At 40.3% G+C, this 22,184-nt stretch overlaps 1 protein-coding gene across 11 annotated transcripts in view; it reads left to right on the top strand.

Moving 5' to 3' along the window:
* The window catches only part of LOC144771984 (stomatin-like), a 981,083-nt gene that overhangs the window by 409,371 nt on the left and 549,528 nt on the right, over positions 1 to 22,184 (top strand). For all 11 annotated transcript variants that reach the window (XM_078656206.1, XM_078656207.1, XM_078656202.1 and 8 more), the window contains one exon: positions 3,913 to 4,016. In XM_078656206.1, coding sequence (XP_078512332.1) covers positions 3,948 to 4,016 — 69 coding nt within the window. In that variant the 5' untranslated portion in view covers positions 3,913 to 3,947. The remainder of the gene's footprint in view (positions 1 to 3,912; positions 4,017 to 22,184) is intronic.

The following is a 22,184-nucleotide window of genomic DNA, read 5'->3' as shown; positions in this document are numbered from 1 at the left end:
AGTCTTTACCACTCCGCTGGGGTCATTCATGTTCCTCAGAATGCCGTTTGGACACGCTTCAGCTGCAGCGGTATTCCAAAAAATAATGCAACACATATTGGAAGAGGTACCCAAAACCGTGTGCTTCCAAGACGATGTCTTGATTTACGGAGCAACTCCTGAAGAACATGACTTGTCTCTCAGAACTGTTGTCGAGAGATTCAAAGAGATGGGTCTCACCCTTAAAAAAGAGAAATGCCAAATCTGAATGGGAACAGTTGATTACCTTGGGCACACCATATCAAGGGACTGATTTAAACCCAAATTGAGCCTCCTTCATCGAAGAGAACTCCATCCTAGACGCCTCCCAGTCTGGATTCCACAGCAACCACAGCACCGAGACCGTCCTCCTCACCGCCATTGATAACATCCACTTGCTACTCGACCAGGGACACACTGCGGCCCTCATCCTTCGAGCCCTCTCCGAAGCCTTTGACACAGTTTCACATCGCAAGCTCGCAGTCAGACTACACGACGCAGTGATACAAGGAGCCGCCCTCGACTGGACCCAATCCTTTCTCGCTGGCAGAACCCAGAGGATCAGACTCCCTTCCTTCCTCTCCAAACCCACCGACATCAACTGCGGAGTACCGCTCAGCCCCACGCTCTTCAACATCTACATGGCCCCTCTCGCCGCTATCGTCAGACAGATGGGCTCAGCATTGTATCCTGCACCGACAACACACAGCTCATCCTCTCACTCACGAAGAATCCCGAAGAAACCAGGCTCTGCTTCCAGGAAGGAATGAAGAACGTGGCAGCCTGGTTGAAAGACAGCTGCCTGAAGCTCAACTCAGAGAAGACTGAGGTCCTCATCCTTGGACCCTGCACCTCCGCCTGGGACAACACCTGGTGGCCCTCCGCCTTCAGGAATCCACACATCCCTACAGACCACGCACGAAACCTCAGCATTATCCTCGACTCCTCCCTCTCCATGAACTGCCATATCAACGCTGTCGCGTCCACTAGGTTTAATTGCCTGCGCATCCTCCGTAAGACCTTCAAATGGATACCCCCGACTGCAGAAGGACCGTCACCCACGCTCTCACAACCAACAGACTGGACCACGGTAACGCCCTATACGCCGGATTCAACAGAACTCTTCTACACAAACTCCAAACCATCCAGAACGGCGCAACCAGACTCATCCTTTGACACCGCGTCACGAACACATGACCCAACAACTACTAGACCTCCACTAGCTCCCTATCGGGAAGAGGGTCACCTTAAAACTCCTCTCCCACGCCTACAAATCCCTCAACAACATCAGACCGAAATACCTCAACGAGAGAGTATCCTTCCACGTACCCAAGGGGAACCTCCGCTCCGCCGACCTCGCCCTGGCAGAGGTCCCCTGCATCTGTAGAAACAGAACAGGCGTGAGAGCCTTCTCCCACATCAGAGCCAAGACCTTGAACGAGCTCCCTGTGAACATCAGGCGCTCTCCGACCCTGCACACCTTCAGGAAGGATCCCAAGACCTAGCTCTTCGACTGATCTGGAGCCGCTCCCCCCCCTAGCGCCTTGAGACCCTCGTGGGTGAGTAGCGCTCTTTATAAACCCCTGATTGAATGATGCTGTTGAAAAAGCTCAGGTACCCACCACCAAACAAGAACTTTTATCATTCCTAGGTCTAGCCGAATACATAGCCAAATACATCAAGAACTTTGCTGACCTCTCTAATGATCTCAGGGAACTCTCAAAAAACCATACGCCTTACAAATGGCTAGAGAAGCACCAAGTAGCCTTTAATAACATTAAAAAAAACATATTAAGTGCCCCCACTTCTACAATTTTGACCCTTCCAGGAAGACCATTCTAACCACTGATGCCATCAACAAACTTCTAGGCGCAACCCTCTTGTACACTCAGTATTTGTGCCAATAGTGACAAAACAAAACACACCCAGAAGGCACCTCTATCCCCGGTGTCCATTCCGGACAAACCATGGGAAAAACTGGCTCTGGACATCATCAGTCTGATCAATAAAAGAGGTGTCATCAAAAGATTGGCATTTATTCTGACTGATTGCCACTCACACTGGGTTGTCATCAAAATGGTGAAACAAATCACAACCGAATCCCTTATCAATTTCCTGCGAGATACTTTTGCATCAGATGGCATTCCGTCCACCCTGGTCATGGACAATGGAGCTCAGTTTACCTTGTCAGCCATGACCAACTTCCGGACTGGTTTAGCCATTACCTGCCTTAAAACTGCTCTGTACTGCCCTTGGGCCAATGGCCTAGTCAGAAGAGTAAACAGAATGGTGAAAGAGAAAATACAATTAGCTTGCATCAACCATCTACATGTTGAATGTGCTCTACAAGATATGCTCCGGGCATATCACTCGACTCCCAACCGAATCAGGGGTATCTCTCCTTTCTCGTCACTCAGAAGAAGAAAACCCAGTACTAAATTCTTCCCCAACTAGATCGGGGGGAGAGGTGACAGTGCACTCTTATGACAATGTTAAATCCAGAATAGCTTCTCATCAAGCCAAGTACAAAGATCAGTATGACTACAAGCACGGAGCCAAAACTCAGAGGTGGGCCGTAGGAGACTGGGTGGCTGTGAAAAATCCCAAACATGCTGGGGATCACAAATCTAAGTTCTATGAACCCAAAAGAATAGTGGAGATCTAAAACAACACGGTAAAGCTTGAGAATTGGCTGAACTGGAGTATGAACCGCCTTGCAAAGAGCACAAGCCCAGAAATCACTCCTCACGCTAGCTCCCAGACTTCTGTTGGCCCCGGAGATGTGACAATTTACTAAAGGTGCTGCATCAGAAGATCCATAGTTGCACCAAAATGGCACAAAGACTTTGTGATGCAATAACTTTAACCTTGATTTTTCTCCCTTGCTTTTCAGAGGGGAAGATGTGTTATATCCCTTTTTATTCTCTAGGTTTATAAATGTGGGACTCTTTGGAAACCTTGTTCTTGGTTTCCCCTTTGTTCCCCACCCCCTCCTCTTTTTACCGTCTTGGTACATTCCTTCTGTTTAGCCAGAGGCTGCCTTGAAATGTTGATAAGAGCAGCCTGATTGGCAGTCTTTGTGGTTTACTGTGCCTAGTACTCGACGTACCTGTGATTGCAGAGTGGAGGCCGTAATAAAGGAAATCTCACTCACCTGTTTCCTGTCCACTTTATAACAAATATATATATATATATATATATATATATACACACACACACACACACACACACACACGCCCACATGCATACACACACACACACATGAGAGACAGAGACAGAGTTAGGTATAGGAAATCTATACAAACTTACCTTTCAATACTTTGTGCGTGGACATTCTGGTCACCACATTGTGACCTGTCAAGATAATGTTCTGGCTTTGATATTCCCAACCTGCATCCTCTTGTTAAGCAAACTTGTATTTTGCACTGGTTGCCTGCACAATTGGCGAAATGTGATACTTGATGAAAATAGTGCAGGTGAGGTCTCATGGGGTGGACAATTAGCAATCGGGCTAGAATCCTGATTTGGGCGCAGTAGTTTGTGTCTGGAACGAACTTTGCGCAGGTCTGAAAAGAGGGCGCTCAATTTTCATCTGTCTGTCTTTGTGGAGATAGGATTGGCCGATCAAACTTTGAGTCCACAGTGCTGCCTGCTCGCAATACGGCTGAGCAGTGCTAGTGAACAAACCCACTTTCAATTAGCCCTGCGATTGACACTCGAATTATTGGAGCTGGGAATATCATACTAAAGTGCCGACTACAAATAAATAAAAAAGTAAATATTTCATCTTCTTTCAAATTACGAGAACGCCTAAAGAAAAACGACGCTCTTTGAAAACTGTGTTGGGGTGGTCATTGAATGAACACTAACTATGGCTCTCCTATTGCATTGCAGAAACAGAAAGTGAAGGCTACGGCCTTATTGGCTGGATGATTATATTGTTGTCATTCATCTTGGTTCTCGTCACGTTCCCCTTTTCGATTTGGTCTTGCGTGAAGGTAAGGAAGTTTACATTGCCGTAAGCCTCACAGTCCTGAATCGTGCAACTACATATCTATATCTGTATATATCTATATATACAATTTATAATATTTGTAATCTATATTTCTATATTTGTACTATAATAAATTGAATTAAGTATATAGATTAAAGTTGCTTTTTATTTTGAGTCCAGTATTTTAAAGGAGGGAACATTGAAATATTAGTCTACTGCACACAGCAAACATGCAATTCAATCTGCAATGCACTGGTATTCCAGGTTTAGATGCAATGAACCTCTAGACGGCATCATATGCTCTCTTAAAGAGCAAAGACTAGTCCTCTCACTATGCCAATCAAATATCTGCTGGTTTGATGTTCAATAGCCGGGCGCTAAAACATACATCAGATGCCCACAGACATAAGTCTAGAGCTGTAGTACTTATGCTGGATTGCTGCGAGTTATCACTCTTCTTTGCAGCTCAAAACCAGTGGCCAATGAGATACACCGTTCTATGCACAAGGCTCCCTTACTGAGATGTTGATTGTATCTGATATTTATACTGACCCTGACGAAGGCACAGAAATGTCGTGAAACACATGTTGCTTTTCCTGTAATGAGATGTTCTCAGAATAATAAAGGAAACAAATCACTTTAAGAAAGCAGATACAGTCTATGAAGCTCTCATTTCTGTCTATGGATGCATTGGATTACTTGGTTGGGCATACCTAGTGGAAGAGGGGGCTTGTGTCAGTTAAAATTGTGATGAAACGCCCAATTGTGTAGTTATTAAACAGCCAAAGGATGCACACATGTTGTATTGCGATATCTCATAGATTCATGTTGGCACTTAAATGCAAGGTGTTTATTGAATCATGTGTCCACTCTCTGACTTGATGTCACTCGCAGGGGTTTGAAGCATCACAGAGGACATGTTTTAAGGTTGCTCAAAGAGGTAACACTTGGTGGGTGTCGTTGGCCTAAAGAGTTGGACCACCTTAGTCATCTAAAATGATTAAAATGCAAGAGTTACCGTGACATGTGTTCTCGTGAAGTTACAACTGTAAGAAGGAACAGACACAAATCCAGGCAAATCGCAGAAGGAAGTCATCCAGCTCACACAAAGTCATGAAACAGGTGCCCTGGTGGAACTTGTTGAAAGCAGGCATGCAGGAATGTTTCAATTGAATTAAATACACATTTAGGAACCTTGACACTAGAACCTGAATAATTAGAACAATTTTTAAAATGAGACGGGCAATATACATATAATAAACAGTTTTTACCTTGCAGTCTTGCAAATTGATACTTTGCTCAAGGTAAGCACTCATGAATTATTGAAAACAAGGACCCAGTCTCCTGCAGCACTACAAATTCCTGATATTGGTGATCCTAGTAGATTGACAAAATGTGCTCTGAAAGCACGGTTAACACAACAGTGAACATTCCTTTCCAGTGGCGGCTTGTAAGTAACGGTAAGGGGGACAGTAGGAGTGTTAGAAAACAAATAGACTTACCTGCTCGTTGCTGGTCTCCTCTTCGTCCTCGCTGCTCTGCTGGCTCCTCGGCCGCACCCAGGCTCTCCTAAGCCAATCATGACACTTTTGTCACCATGACAGCAGCCTCGTGCATGTTCTCCACCCAGGCTGTGCATTAAAGCCCAATGGAGAACATGCAACATGTGCATGACTGCATTGCCGGCCCAAGACAGCTGGACAAACCGTCATGCGCACTTAAGGTGCAGCAAACACTCCTCCTCCCGTAACGTCACAGGAGCCCAGCCCACCCCCTAACCTGGCTGCAAGATACTGAAAATAAAATAATAATAACTTCTGTTATTATTATTTTATTTTTCCTTTTACACTGCTCCGAGAACAGTGGGATGACGCTTCTCCGCCTTAGCGGAGGAGCCGCCACTATTCCTTTCAGCATATCATGTGAGGGATCCCTCAGCTTTTGGTGTGCGGGCAATGTAATAACAGTGGTTAAAAGCGTGAAAAGAAATGCATGAAGTACATATTACCGCACACAGTACACCAGTGGCTCTCCCAGGTACAGCACCGCCAGGGCAGGAGTGGGGGACCAAAATCAGCCCTGGCAAATATGCTTAAACCAACCGCACTCTCTTCATCTGCTCATGATATCTCTTTCCATTAACCCTCTCTCTCTATTCACTCTCTCGCCTTCCCTCTTCGCCCTTTCTGATTGCTTTTCTCTACCTTCCCCTTCTCTCCCTCTCTTTCTCTCTCTCTTGAAGCCTCCCAGTCCTGCTATAATTAACCTCCAGGAGCTGGGGAAGGTGATAGAGGTACTAGGAGCATCCCTGAAGTTTCAAAACCATCCCCCAAGGGCTGCAGCCCACTGGGGAAATGCTAGGTGGAATAAAAGGCCTTTCTGCCTCTGCTGGCAGCACGTGCTGCCACTGTCCTACCTTCTCATGAGGATATTCAACTGAAAGGGGCACCGACAGCCACAAGTGTATTGGTGACACTCACACACTGCAGTATGTGTCATACTGATCTGTGTTCTGGACATGGGCTGTGTGGGTGCTGGATTTCCACTTCCCACCACCCTTAATTCCCTCAAGAATGATCGCCCCGAGATGCACAATTTATCAGCTCTTTGTGTCACGTGTCTTCTGGCTGATAGGTGTAAAATCACTAACAGCAAAACTAGAGCAAATTGCATTATAAATGTTTTTACATATTAAAATCCTTTCAAAGCAAAATGTGTGTCTTGCAAGTTATGTTGGATATCATTAATAGTGTCTATTCAGTGCATGTTTGTAGGAAATGTTGTTTTGTGGATTAACGTGTTTAATCTTGCTAAAAGTGACCATGGGTACAGGACACAATACAAAGTCCAATTTGATTGAACGATGAAGATAAATCTTCGAATGAATGCCTTGCAGATTGCATGCACATGTTAGCAGCGTTTGCATACAGCTAAACCATTTTATTTCAACTGGAATTTGCAACACCAACAACGAAATCTTACTATGTTATTAGCTTGTGATCTGCAATTTCCACGGAGTGCTCAGCTGCAGTAATTCTGTCATCATTTAATGTCGATTCAAATCTGTGACTAGCAGATTACACACACATCTATGTGATATGTAGAATTATAGATGGGTATCAGAATAATGGGGATGTTGTTCACCAACTGGGGTCTGAGTGACTTAAAAAAAATGAGGGTGAAGCCCAAGTCGTCGATGATGTCACTCAGAGCAACAAGTGACTAACATCCATGTTATTCACAGTTCCCACCAGTCATCTTGTACTGTATGGCTCGCCCCAAATTATATGCCCCTGCACCAACATGTATGAGGACCAGAGGAGTACTGGGTGAAGCATAAACAATATGGATTTAAAAAAAAGTTCAAATAACACTTGGCTTACTGCTACCAACCCACCATTCTCTGCACAATCCTCTCCCGCATGAACTAAAAAAAATAACTGGTCTCATGACACCCATCAACACCACTCACTGTATATATCTACCCAAGAAAATTGGCCAAAAAATCCTGATCTCCTGCCACACACCCACACCACCATCTGCGCAGTCCCACCCTCTCCCAGCCCAAAGCCACACTGTCCCCTTTCACACTGAGAGGGGGGATTTGTCACAATACTGACATTGGCTGTGAGAGACACTTGTCAGTACTGCTCCATTTCTCCTGAGATCGGGTCTATGCTGATTCGCGCCGAGAAGGAAATTGGCGCAGGAACAGCACCACCCGCATTTTACTGACTCTCTTGGGTTTATGGAGACTCTGGTGAGGTAGAAGAAGGCACATGAGACCACATTCTGCCATCTCTCTCAGGTCTGTGAAGACCCAGGCCAGGCGGCTGAACAAAGGGAAACCGAGCACTTCCCCTGGGTGATGACACAGTAGTGGTTAACCATTTTGGTTGACCACTGTTGTGACGTAACAGCTGTAAATAACCACTTTCCAATATGGTTATTGTTTGCTATCCTCAGTAAAAGAATATCCAATGGAAGCCCTATAGAGCAAGAGCATTAACTGCTTTGCCGGCTTGGGCTGCTTTATTTGACCAGTGTTCAGTATAAAACAGGTATTATCACCACCACCTCCTTGTACATTTTGAGCATGCACACCCATACCACAAGGCATCAGGCACAGTACTGCTGCTGTTCTAAATGTTGAGAGCCACCACTGCCTCAGCAGTCAGTCTATGAACAGCTCTGAAAGAAATGATGGGGAACTCATTGAAACTGTATAGGATAGCACAGCTTGCTAAATTCTTTGAGGAACATTTCGTCCCCTGAAGTAAATTTTGGTTTAACAACTAGTAGTAAGGGATTGCCTCACAGACAATTATTTGCTGTGTATGCTAAAATACTTAACTATTAGATCAGTTTCAGACTGAGAAGCTGGGAAGTTGGGCCAGAGAGGACATAACTGGTTCGGACTGAGCACAGGGCCTCTCTGCCACAGATAACAAAAGAGAATGCTGTATAAATATTGGGCCCTAGACCCCAGAACTTAAGAATATTTCTGGCATCAAATGAACCTCTGCCAAGTAGAAGAGCTGGGAAAACTGAAGGAGATGTACTGCTCCTTTGCTATGTGCCGCCTGGGGTGGCCTGCAGTGGCTGTTTCTGGCAAGGAGAGGACCAAGACTTGAGCTTATCTCCTATTCTGAAATTTCAGGGACACAAAGACTTCATTTCCTCTGTCCTCCTGCTATTTCAGTTGTCACAGAGGGGAAATTGCAACACTGATGCCAGCGAGCGATGCCACAACCTGCAAAGAAGCCGTGGGCACTGCTCGTGAAGTGCACAACACCCCGCCCCAACTTGCACCACAGCCCCGATGCTGCACCGTATCGACTCAGACGCCGTCACAGAGGCCACTGCCTGCACTGGAGCCAAGGGCACCAATTGTGACACTCACGATGCACCGCCCCGACTTGCATCGCAGCCCCGACCTCCTCGATGCAGGTGCTTCATCATCGCGGAGCCAATACTGGATGTGGGAGGCATCTTGAATCCATCGACACCGCACTGTCATAAGGAACCGCCACCGCGATATCACCTCCCCAGCAACAGTAAGGAACTGATGCCTCACATCTGCTGTGGTCATAAGGAACCGATGTAACACCTCCCCTGTGGACGTAAGGAACCGACGGCGCCCGGCGCCAACAAAGTATTACCTCGCCAGCACAGTATTCCATCTTTGCGTTCATCATTTGCCAAGGGTACTGTTCTTTGGAGGTCTGTGTGACTCCGCGCTTGACGACGCGCACCTCACGGTCAGTGCCATACTTTGGATTTTCATCTGTCACAACGTCGCAATAGCTCCAGGATGAGGTATTTGTTGCTACAAGCTTTATTCTGTGAAGAACCTATTTTTGATGATATCTTGATATATGTATGGTGGATTTTTGTTGTTTTGTTCTTGTTTGGTTTAGATAAAGATTACTTATATTTCTTACTGGTGTGGTGTCCATTTGTAGTGTTTTTCACTGTATTACTGTATGTGTGCACACATGCTTTACACACGGCCTCTGAGATAAGCCTGTCTGCTTGTGCAAAGTTACCAAGTGGGTGAGCAGGCGTTAGCTAGGGGAGTAACTCCCTTACCATGACTAGAAGCAAGGGCACCTACTTGGACAAAAGTGAAACCATTGCTAACTAGAGACCCCCATTTCTAACACAGGGGCATTGTGAAAACGATAGTTTTAGCAGCTACAGCCGGGTTGGGGTTCTTTATGATCATCTTCCTTCTGCAACTCAGCAGGCAAATGTTTATAATTAATGGTATAAAGGAATACAGCATCAATAGAAGAGCAAGCAGCAGCAAAGAATAATTAAGCTAGGTAAGTAGAAAAAGGAAAGAAGGAAGGAATATTGAGTGAAAGGAAGGGTGGAAGAAGGATGGTTGAATAAGTGGGTGGGCAAATGAGTCAGTAGATAAATGACTGGATGAAAGGAGGAAAGAATGGATAGATGGATGGACAAGTGAAAGGATTGTAAGCGGATGGATGAGTAAATGAATAGGTGGATGAACAGGTGAAAGGATGGCAGAGTAAAGGGATGAATGGCTAGGTGGATTGATAGGTAAAAGAATGGATGAGTAAATGGGTGGATTGATAGATGGATGGCCAGTGAACAGATGGTGGAATAAAATGATGGTAGATGATCAGTGAGTCAATGGATAGGTGGATGGACAGGTGAAGGGATAGCAGAGTAAAAGGATGGATATATGGATGGTCAGGTGACAGGATGGCAGAGTTAAGGTGTGTTTGTGTGTGGGACTTGTAAAGCGCACTGCTGCCCGTAAGCGTCCTGGCGCTGAAGACTGCTGGGGAACCCGTCCTGGCTTTCCCTGTGAGATGGTCCCTTCTGGGTATCTCCAAGGTGAAACCAGGCATCCCCGGCGTCTGTGGGGGGCCGTTGTAGAGATGAGGCAAGCTTAATGCCCAGAGTTGCCGAGTGTGATCCCTGGTTACAGTAGGCACCGAGGCGAGAATTATCGAGTCCGTTGACCCTGATCCACGACCCTGCCGCGTCAGGAATTGAACCCTGGTCCGGGGCCGTTCTCTTCTTCCGGGTCTGCCGCCTCTAACCAGTGAGCCACACCACTCCACAAGGTATAGATCGGTGGATGGTGCGAGGGTTCGATGGATGGTGAGAGAGTGAAGGGATTAGTGGATGAATGACAGAATGGATGGATGAGTGAATTGATGGCAGAGTCGGTGGATGGATGGATGGATGCATTGGATGGAAGGAGGGGTGGATGGCTAGATGGATGGCTAGATGGATGGAGGGAAGAGCGGATGGAGGATAGATGGCAGAGTTAATAGATGGATGCAGAGTGCATGGACGGATGTCATAGTGGATAGATGGCAGGCATGGGGAGAGATTAAATGATGAATGAATAAAGGAATGGATGACAGAATGTAAACATGAATAATAGATATCAGCAGGTAGATGGGAGGGTGACAGGATGAACAGATAGATGCTTGGATGGAAGAGACAAGGGAGCTCTTCTAGGGAGGGTTGGCCTCACTTGCTTCACAAACCTGTGGTAACAGAGCTTTAGTCAAAGCGGACGGGGGTGTTTTAATCTTCTGGCTACTCCCTTGATTGACTTGATGCTTCTTTTTGAACTTTTAAGCGCTCCGCTGCCATTTTGCTAGGTTGTACGTTTTGAGCATGCACACCCATACCAAAAGACATCAGCCACAGTGCTGCTGCTGTTCTAAATGTTGAGAGCCACCACTGCCTCAGCAGTCAGTCTGTGAACAGGTCTGAATGAAATGATGTGAAACTAATTGAAACTGTACAGGATAGCACAGCCTGCTCAATTCTTTGAGCAACATTTTGTCCTCTGGAGTAGATTTTGGTTTAAAAGCTGGTAGTAAGGGCTTGCATCGCAGACAATATTTCTGCTGTGTATGCTAAAAGACGTATCTATTAGATCAGTTTCAGACAAGAATGTGTAGTTTTACCCCGAAATATGCAAATAGCAGTATTATGTTGGTACGTAGACATAATATCGAAATTTTAATATCGATGTGACATGATATCGATGTTTAAATATCGATGGTAAAAAATATCAAAAGTATAAATATCGACAACAAAAATATCGTAATTAGTATGTGTGTTGTTTAAATATCGGAATTAAAAATATCGAAGACAAAATATCGTTGTGTTTAAATATCGATAATGTGTTAAAATATTGATAATTTATTTTTTGTAATATGTGTTTTTTTAAAATTGTTTTTATTGTTTTTCTAATTTTGTAATAGTAATGTGTATCTATAATAAAATTTGTTTATATTTTTACAAAAATTCATATATCATTTTAGGAGTGGGATGTTAGGTTTATAGGGCATAAGGGTGGGGAGTGTTTTAAAAATGTATATCTTATAATTTTAAAATTTTGGAAAAATAAAAAACTAAAATATTTTTCTAAAAATGTAATTTATATTATTACATTTTTAAATATTGTTTAAAAAATTCATATATAATTTTAGGAGTGGGATGTTGGGTGTATAGGGGATAAGGGTGGGGAGTGTTTTAAAAATTATATTTAATTCAAAATAAATTTAAAAATTCGAAATTTAGAATTTATTTTTTAAAATTAAATTAAAATGTAAAATGATTTCAAATTTTTAATTATATTTTGAATTTCAAATTTTTTTAATGTAATTTTTTTTTAAATTTCATTTAAATTTGAAAATATTTTTAAATAATTTAAAAAAATTAATCGATTTGTTAATTATATTTTGGATTTATACATCTTTATAAAACATTTTTTTTAAAATTTAAAATTAAATTTGAAATGAATTACAAATAATTTACAAAAATTATTCTAAATAATGTAACAATTATAATTTGTTTGAATTTTTTTTAAATTGTAAAAGATTTAAAATAATATTTATAAAATGTATTTGATAATTAAAATAAATTATGATTGAGTTGAATTGTTTATAGAGTGTAAGGAGTGAGTTATCTTGTAAAAAATCTATAATGATTTAAATTTTACACATTTTACTCAATTTAAAATGTAAATTTTAAATTTATTAATTAAGAAAATAACAATTGGATACAGTAGTATTGTATAAAGTGTTTAAGGTTTTTTTTTAATCAAAACATATATTATAGGCACCTACATCAAATTAATGTACATTGGAGTGGGATTAGAAAATTATATTTAATTAGTGTCTAGCACCTACCCATAATTAATGTAGACTGGAGTGGGAATAGTAAATTATATGTAATTAGTGTCTAGCACCTACCCATAATTAATGTAGACAGGAGTGGGAATAGTAAATTATATGTAATTAGTGTCCAGCACCTACTTCAAATTAATGTAGATTGGAGTGGGAATATTAAATTAGATTTAATTAGTGTCCAGCACCTATCCCAAATTAATGTAGACTGGAGTGGGAATAGTAAATTATATGTAAATAGTGTCCAGCACCTACCCCAAAATAATGTAGACTGGAGTGGGAATAGTAATTTATATGTAATTAGTGTCCAGCACCTACCCCAAATTGATGTAGTCTGGAGTGGGAATAGTAAATTATATGTAATTAGTGTCCAGCACCTACCCATAATTAATGTAGACTGGAGTGGGAATATTAAATTATATGTAATTAGTGTCCAGCACCTACCCCAAATTAATGTAGACTGGAGTGGGAATAGTAATTTATATGTAATTAGTGTCCAGCACCTACCCCGAAATGATGTAGACTGGAGTGGGAATATTAAATTATATGTAATTAGTGTCCAGCACCTACCCCAAATTAATGTAGACTGGAGTGGGAATAGTACATTATATGTAATTAGTGTCCAGCACCTACCCATAATTAATGTAGACTGGAGTGGGAATAGTAAATTATATGTAATAAGTGTCCAGCACCTACCCAAAATTAATGTAGACTGGAGTGGGAATAGTAAATTATATGTAATTAGTGTCCAGCACCTACCCATAATTAATGTAGACTGGAGTGAGAATATTAAATTAGATTTAATTAGTGTCCATCACCTATTCAAAATTAATGTAGACTGGAGTGGGAATAGTAAATTATATGTAATTAGTGTCCATCACCTACCACAAATTAATGTAGACTGGAGTGGGATTAGTAATTTATATGGAATTAGTGTCCAGCACCTACCCCAAATTAATGTAGACTGGAGTGGGAATAGTAAATTATATGTAATTAGTGTCCAGCACCTACCCATAATTAATGTAGACTGGAGTGGGAATATTAAATTAGATTTAATTAGTGTGCAGCACCTATTCAAAATTAATGTAGACTGGAGTGGGAATAGTTAATTATATGTAATTAGTGTCCATCACCTACCACAAATTAATGTAGGCTGGAGTTAGAATAGTAATGTATATGTAATTAGTGTCCAGTACCTACCCCAAATTAATGTAGACTGGAGTGGGAATAGTAAATTATATGTAATTAGTGTCCTGCACCTACCCATAATTAATGTAGACTGGAGTGGGAATATTAAATTAGATTTAATTAGTGTCCAGCACCTATCCAAAATTAATGTAGACTGGAGTGGGAATAGTAAATTATATGTAATTAGTGTCCATCACCTACCACAAATTAATGTAGACTGGAGTGGGAATAGTTATTTATATGTAATTAGTGTCCAGCACCTACCCCAAATTGATGTAGACTGGAGTGGGAATAGTAAATGATATGTAATTAGTGTCCAGCACCTACCCATAATTAATGTAGACTGGCGTGGGAATATTAAATTATATGTAATTAGTGTCCAGCACCTTCCCCAAATTAATGTAGACTGGAGTGGGAATAGTAATTTATATGTAATTAGTGTCCAGCACCTACCCCAAAATGCTGTAGACTGGAGTAGGAATATTAAATTATATGTAATTAGTGTCCAGCACCTACCCCAAATTAATGTAGACTGGAGTGGGAATAGTCAATTATATTTAATTAGTGTCCAGCACCTACCCCAAATTAATGTAGACTGGAGTGGGAATAGTAAATTGTATGTAATTAGTGTCCAGCACCTACCCATAATTAATGTAGACTGGAGTGGGAATAGTAAATTATATGTAATTAGTGTCCAGCACCTAACTCAAATTAATGTGGATTGGAGTGGGAATATTAAATTAGATTTAATTAGTGTCCAGCACCTATGCCAAATTGATGTAGACTGGAGTGGGAATAGTAAATTATATGTATTTAGTGTCCAGCACCTACCCCAAATCAATGTAGACTAGAGTGGGAATAGTAATTTATATGTAATTAGTGTCCAGCACCTACCCATAATTAATGTAGACTGGAGTGGGAATAGTAAATTATATGTAATTAGTGTCCAGCACCTACCCAAAATCAATGTAGACTGGAGTGGGAATAGTAATTTATATGTAATTAGTGTCCAGCACCTACCCCAAATTGATGTAGACTGGAGTGGGAATAGTAAATTATATGTAATTAGTGTCCAGGACCTACCCATAATTTTGTTTCTTCTGCGCATTACTACTCCTGGCATTGGCGCTGCTGCTGTGAGAGAGCAGGGGCACGATCTTAGGCGCTGTAGTGCATACGTTTTTAAACCTCACGTGCACCTCACCTATTCCCACTCCTCGGTCCACCCCGAGCCTAGCTCGTTGTTGTGGAGGGAGTTTCTTGCTTTCTCTCACTCACTTCCGGCGGAAGGGGGGAGCGGTCTAGTTTCCTACCGCCGCCTCCCCTCCTAAACCGATGTGCTGGACGGCGCGCAGCGGACGTGCGCAGCGGGCGCGACGATGGCGCGCCGAAGTCGCGCCAAAGTCTAGCCCGTCCGCGACAGGCCGGGACCTGAGGCCACGTCCCCTTGTACCTCATCCCCTAACCCTCTTATTACCTATACCAGAGATGTTCTCTTCAGCCTCAGATCGTCGTACTGCCCACACAGCACGCCTCTGAACTGTCATCTAGCCCCCATTTCCTGCTCTAACTGCAATCTTTCACTCTCCTCCCTCCCTTCTTTAACGAATACTGCTATTTGTAGCTTCCCTCCCTCTCAAACTCGGTCCACACCCACTAACCCTTCTCAAGTATACACGTTCATCATCCTAAATTGTAGGTCTCTAGTTAAACACAAGAGAGACATCTTTGATCTCCTCACCTCTTCGCAACCAGCGGCTCTATTCCTCACCGAGACCTGGCTTAAAGACTACTCCGGTCCGGACATTGCATCTGCCCTCCCTGACAACTATACGTACACAGGAAAAAATAGAGTGGGGAAAGAAGGTGGAGGTATAGCCATAATTTTTAATAGACTTTACTCTTGTAAATGGGAGGATCTTGACATACCAAACAGTGAAGCGGGATACTTTAAACTTTTGTTATCTCCCAACTTCACCTTTTCAGGGATGCTCATATACCGCTCTCCTGGCCCGGCTAGTTCCTGGGTCAATGTCTTTCCTGAATATATAGCCCCTTTGCTTCAGAACTCCACCAATTTTTCGATTATCGGTGACCTTAATTTGCATTTTAATGATCCTTCTTGTTCTATTAGTTCCAATCTTCTTCAGGATCTTGCAGCCCTCAACATCACCTTACACAATTCTGGCCCCACCCACAACGCTGGGAACCTTCTTGATCCCATTTTTTCGAATTTAGAAACTATTATATGCAAACCTTCTTTACCCATATTATGGTCAGACCATTATATTGTGTCTTTTTCTGTTACTACTGGATGTCTGCCCAACATCCCTTCTACCTCCACTGAATTCAGACCTACCAGAAACTGGAAAAATCTGGATCCTATTAAACTTAACTCTTGTCTTGAGAATACCAGGCCCCTTACCGAAGTCACCAACACGAAAGAGGAGGCTATTATTCATAGCTATCTCACTCAAGCTGCTAGCCTATGTTTACCCGAGCAAAAGAAAAAACATAACCTACACCATCCCCCTGCGCCTTGGTTTACTGACGCACTGGAAAAAGAAAAAACTATATGTAAAAACCTTGAGCGCAAGTGGCGCATACATTATGATCTAGGCTCCAAGCAAATCTATAAGACTGCTTTAACTAACTACCACTCACTCTGTAAATCTGCCAAAAGGGAATACGTCAATACAACCATACTTGAGGCACAAAATCGCCCCAAGGCACTTTTTAAGGTTGTACAAGAACTTTCGGGTGCAGCTTGTCAGCCTAAAGCGCCTTGTTTAGATGTTTCACAGTGTAATTCATTGGCTGAATTTTTTATCACTAAAATTGACACCATCTACATCGATTTTGATAAATCCACTTCCCCTTCTCCCTCTCCTAAATTACTTGTTTCAGTCATTCCCTGTGTTCCCGAGGCTTCTGTGGGCATGCACCCCACACCTTCACTACAGAACAGCCTCTCCAACATTAGATCTGATCCTGTTATCTCCCTCAAATCTGAAACCTTACAGGAAACCTTCCCTTCACCTGCTCAGTATATCTGTAATTGGGATCTCCTCACTAGCTCTACACTTCTTAATATTATTAGCAACATTAAGTCTGGCTCTCCACTGGATCCACTTCCCCCTCAAATGTTAAAAATTTTGGACACTTCCTCCCTTAACCTTATTTTGGACCTACTTAATTCTTCTCTCAGAGAAGCTACAGTACCTGCCACATGGAAACATGCCATGATTGTTCCTCTATTAAAAAAGACTATGGCTGACCCCAACAATCCATCCAATTTCCGCCCCATCTCCCTCCTACCTGTTTTTTCTAAAATACTGGAAAAACACATCATTACACAACTCACCCAGCACGTTGAATCCAATAATATCCTTGGGGGTCTCAGAAACCATTCGATGCCGAGTGGATGGGGGGGAAACCGTGGCACTCATTTTGCTTGATCTGAGTGCCGCATTTGATACGGTTTCCCACCCCATCCTTTCAACGCTCTTAAAACATCTGGCATTACCGGCCCAGCCCTTAACTGGTTTGTTAGTTTTCTCGCTGACCGGACCTTCCAAGTCTTCTCCTCCTCCTCTGTCTCTCAAATTTATAAATCGGCATACGGTGTCCCCCAGGGCTCTATTTTGAGCCCTTTACTTTTTAACCTGTATGTCAGAGCTTTGGCTACAATTGCGGAACAAGCTGGGTTAGTCATCTACTCATACGCCGATGATACACAGATTATTTATTCTCTTTCAACTGGCTCTCACTGCTCTCCCTCTTCCCTCAGTGTAGGGCTTAGTAACATCGCCACATGGATGCATGAAAACAAACTCAAGCTAAACGGGGGGAAAACAGAGCTGCTTCTGTTTGTTAAGAACATTGGCCCTCTCAAATGGGTACCCTCCCCGTTCCTTCAAAAACAGCACGCAATCTTGGCATCATCTTTGATGACCAACTTGCCATGAAGCACCACGTGGTCAAAACCTCTTCCACTTGTATTACCATCATTAAGTGGCTCCGTAAGATCATCTGGATGCTCCCTCAGGAGACATAAAAAACCGTAGTCCAGGCCTTAATCACCTCTAGACTGGACTACGGTAATATTCTTCTCCTGGGGGCGTGCAAAGAGGTGACCCGCAAACTACAGACAATTCAAAACATGGCAGCTCGGCTGCTCTGTAAACTTCCTAACTCTTCCTCCACTTCTAATTCCCTTCGGAATTTACATTGGCTATGCATTGAAAGCCGCGTGAAATTTAAGGCTCTCTGTTTCATGCACAGAATCAATGCAGGTTTGGCCCCACTTTATCTCAGGACCTTAGTTCATCGGCATTGCCCTGCACGTACTCCCTGTTCATCTTATCAGCACAGGTTTTAAGTTCCCAGAGTTAGGAGAGCCAGAATGGGTGGTCGTTCTTTTTCCGTTCTGGCTCCCCTCCTCTGGAACTCTCTTCCTCTCTCCCTGCGCATTGAATCTTCTTACCTTAAGTTCCGCAGAGAAGTTAAAACTTGGCTATTCAACCAATAATCTGTTTTTTTCTTCCTTCAGTTTGCTCTACTCCTCAATTTGGTTCCTAGCGCCGGGAAACCTCCGGGTAGCTGCGCGCTTTACAAGCTTAAATATAATAATATTAATAATAATGTAGATTGGAGTGGGAATAGTAAATTAATGTAGATTGAAATGTCATTAGAAAAATATTTATGTCAATTAAAACATTCCATACAGTTTGTGTGTTGTTGAACATTTTTATTTTTTTATTAACATCACAAAAAATAACCTTAAACATTAGTATGACATTTTTATTTTTTACAAATATATTTATTTATATATTTGTACAATTATGTTATTTTTCATTTTACATTTCAAATTAGTTTTGAAATATTGTTTTTTTCAAAGAAAACATATTTAATAGACATAAGTATTGTTAGAAGTAAATAAAAAATACTGTTTGAAAAATAAATATACAATGTATATATTGTTTGTACACAATAGTTTTCTATTAATATTAATATAAAAATATTAATATTAATTTTTTAAACAAACATTTTAAATGAAGAAAATATTGTATTACAGCTTTTTTATATACATTTTCTAAAACATTTTTTAAACATTTTTAAACACCATTTCAAGATTTTTACAATTATAATAATAAATATTATGTATTTTATAATATTTATTTTCATAATTTTACAAAATGTGTACATTTTGGTAAGTATTTTAATACAAATAAAAAAAACAATTTTTTTAATAGTATTCCTTAGTTTATTTACTTAACTAATAATTTGTTTACATTAAATAATAAGTTTGTCATTTCTATCTTTTTATTTAGTTTTGGGTCGTTTATTTTGTAACCGCTTTAGGTCGTTTTGTGTCATTTGGAAGAAGTTCAGCTCGCGGTTGGGAAACACTTCACGTCTCTGAAGGTAAGGTTTGTTATATATGTTTTAAGTGTGTTTTAAATTAATTTTGAGAGTAGTTTGGTAGTATTTAGTGTTGTTAGAAGTAAGTTTGTTGCATTAGCCATTATAATATGTTGTATTTGCGGATGTTGATTTTACGTACTTTTTAGTGCTGTATGGGCTTGTGTGTAGAGTTAGTGTTTCGATGTTTAAAGTTTAATAATAGAAATATTATGTTAGTATTACTTTTAGTAAGACTTTATGTGTCATTTTATGTGGGTGGGAATATTTGTTTTATGTATTTCTCTTGCAGGAGTTCGTGATGTCGGAAGGAAGCGTTTTTTTTTGTTGAGAAGTGTTTGTTAGTTTTATTAGCTAATGGTTTTTAAACACTTCTTCAAATTTTTCGGTTTTCCTGGAGCGTTTATTCTATATTTTTAAATTTTTCGGGTTTCGTGGAATGGATTTATCTGTTTTGGGACAGTTGTATTTTTCCATTTTTTTTTGGGGTAACTTTTTTTCGAAACTGGATTGTTTTGGTGGGAATGGATTCTACAGCATTTGGAATATGTTTGGTAAGTGTTTTAAATGTTACTTATTGTGGGTGGGTAATGTTTTAATGAATATTGTTTTGTTTTATTTATTTAAAAGATTATTAATGTGTGTATATATATTTTATAATATAATATATATTGCATACATTAATTATTTTCGAGATAAAATGTATGATTGTCATTATATTGTATTTTTACATTTTTCTAAAGGAATTGTTTGTGGCTTAGAGCAGTTTAGAGTAGTGTTTTGGCTATTATATTGAGGTATTCTATGCCTGTTGTGCTAGGGTACAGCTTTACTTGTTGCTCTAGATATTTGTGCATTTGCTTTGTTTGTTTGGATGTTTTTGGAGTTAGTTCAGTAATGGATTGCTCCATTCTGAATTCCTGATATCTTTGCTCTTTCTGGAGGCATTTAATAAATTTTTCAAATGTTGGTTTAGTTCTGCCTGTTGATTGGAGGAAGGCATTGTGCCAACCTTCAACGGCGTTGTTGGTTTTAGATTCTCCATTTAAGGTACTTCTGTAAACATTCCAACAGGGTATTAAGATTTTTGGATTTCTCCTGTGGCCAGATCTATGGAGTCTACCTATTCAAGTATCCTCAAAGTAGTCTAAGAGAGGACTTAATTTTGCTTCATTTTGTTTTTAAAATGGGCTGTCTATTAAAAGGTTGTAGTGTTCGGCCACATCTGTTTCAGGAACGTAAGCTAGTGCTATCAGTTTTTTTATTTGATATGCAAAAGATGAGCTTGTTGCATATTCTATGCTTAGGGTTGTTTTTTGTAAATACCTCCAAAGACACTGATTAAAATGATAATAGCAGCCTTGGATACAGGTATGGGGGTGTATTTTTAAAATAGTTGAGAGCATTGCTTGTTCAAAATCCAGTATTATTTTTTCTGGGGAATAGTTATTTGTTTTTTGTTTGATAATGTTTAATAATTCCATATATGTTGAATTAGTTTTATTTGGAAGCAGTGCATACAGTAGAGGTATATTACAGTTTTGATATAAGCCATGTATTGTGTAAAGTTGGTAGAAAGGTCTGGGACAGATGTTAAAAGTACCGTCCATCATCCAATATTGGCATTGTTGGAGTTTTATTAGGTTTATGGCTGTACCAAAGATTATTAGTCTTTTCTTGTTGTTTTCATTGTCGTAAATAATAAAAGGTATTTTGTTTAAAGTTATAGTCTGGTCAGGAGTTACATTTATATCGCTATATGTTTTAGGAGGTGGAGTGGTAGTAGTAGTTGTTTTTTTGGTACGTGATATTGCTCTTTTGAGAGAAATTATGTTAGGCATTTGGGTAGTGGCTGTTTTAGGGATTTGTGGAATTTGTTCTTTTAAGATTAGGCTTGTTGGTTTTGGGAACCTGTACTTACTTCTTTAATGTTTTCTAATGCTGTTCTGACTTCTATTTCTGTTACATTTGGTGGGTGGTTGTGTTCCCTGGTGTAAAGGACAGTTGCTTCTCTAGTTGTTGCTCTTCCATAACATTTGTTGGAGTAATATTTGCAACATTTCCAATTTACTTTCATCCCAAATTGTTTCTCTTGGGTATAAGTGTAACCCATGTAGCAGAGTAATAGTTTCCCTTTTTGGCTGGTGACAAATTCTGCTCCTTCTGTCATTTTGTTCTTTTTTAATCTATAAGAAATATATGTTATAATTATTTTAATTATAGTTATATGTATTTTAAGTTGGAATGATAAACATTTATATTGTGCATGCTTACCTTTGGTTGAAGTTTAGTCTGTGATTTTGATGTTCTTTACTCTTTTAGTTGTGGTCTGTATTTTCTGGTTTTTCTTTATCTGGAAAAAAAACATTTATTTGTGTTATTTGTTCAGTTATATTTTTTTGGATTGCTTTTACAGGTTTTGCTATAGGTTTTAGCTTATACTTATTTTAGCTTTTTGAAAAGTCTTTGGATATACTTACTTTGTTAGTTGTATCTTCGTTTGTTGAATTCAGTTCTTTGATATATGTTGGTAGAGTATGCTGTAGTGGTGCTACAAAATAAAAAGGACATATGCATTAGTTATTAAATTATGTTTGTAATTTTTATGTTTGTAGCAGTTAGTTTTAGTCACATCATTTTATTGACTTACTTTTTATTAGTTGCTTTTTATGTTGAGTTTTAATGTTCTTTTAGGTGTAGTCCAATCTGTCCAATTTTCAGTTGTGGCCTGTATTTTCTTTGGTTTCTTTCTCTGTAAAAAAAAAATATTTATGTTCAATGTTTAGAAAAATATTTTAGGTTGCAGCTATGTTTTATGCTTTAGGTTTTATGCTTAACTTATTTAATGTAGTTCTAGAAATATATGAACA

The sequence above is a fragment of the Lissotriton helveticus genome, chromosome 8, assembly GCF_964261635.1.
Source record: "Lissotriton helveticus chromosome 8, aLisHel1.1, whole genome shotgun sequence".
NCBI classification, from domain to species: Eukaryota; Metazoa; Chordata; class Amphibia; order Caudata; family Salamandridae; genus Lissotriton; species Lissotriton helveticus.
Note: the sequence above shows the minus strand (reverse complement) of the source record. Positions and strands in the feature narration are given on the sequence as shown.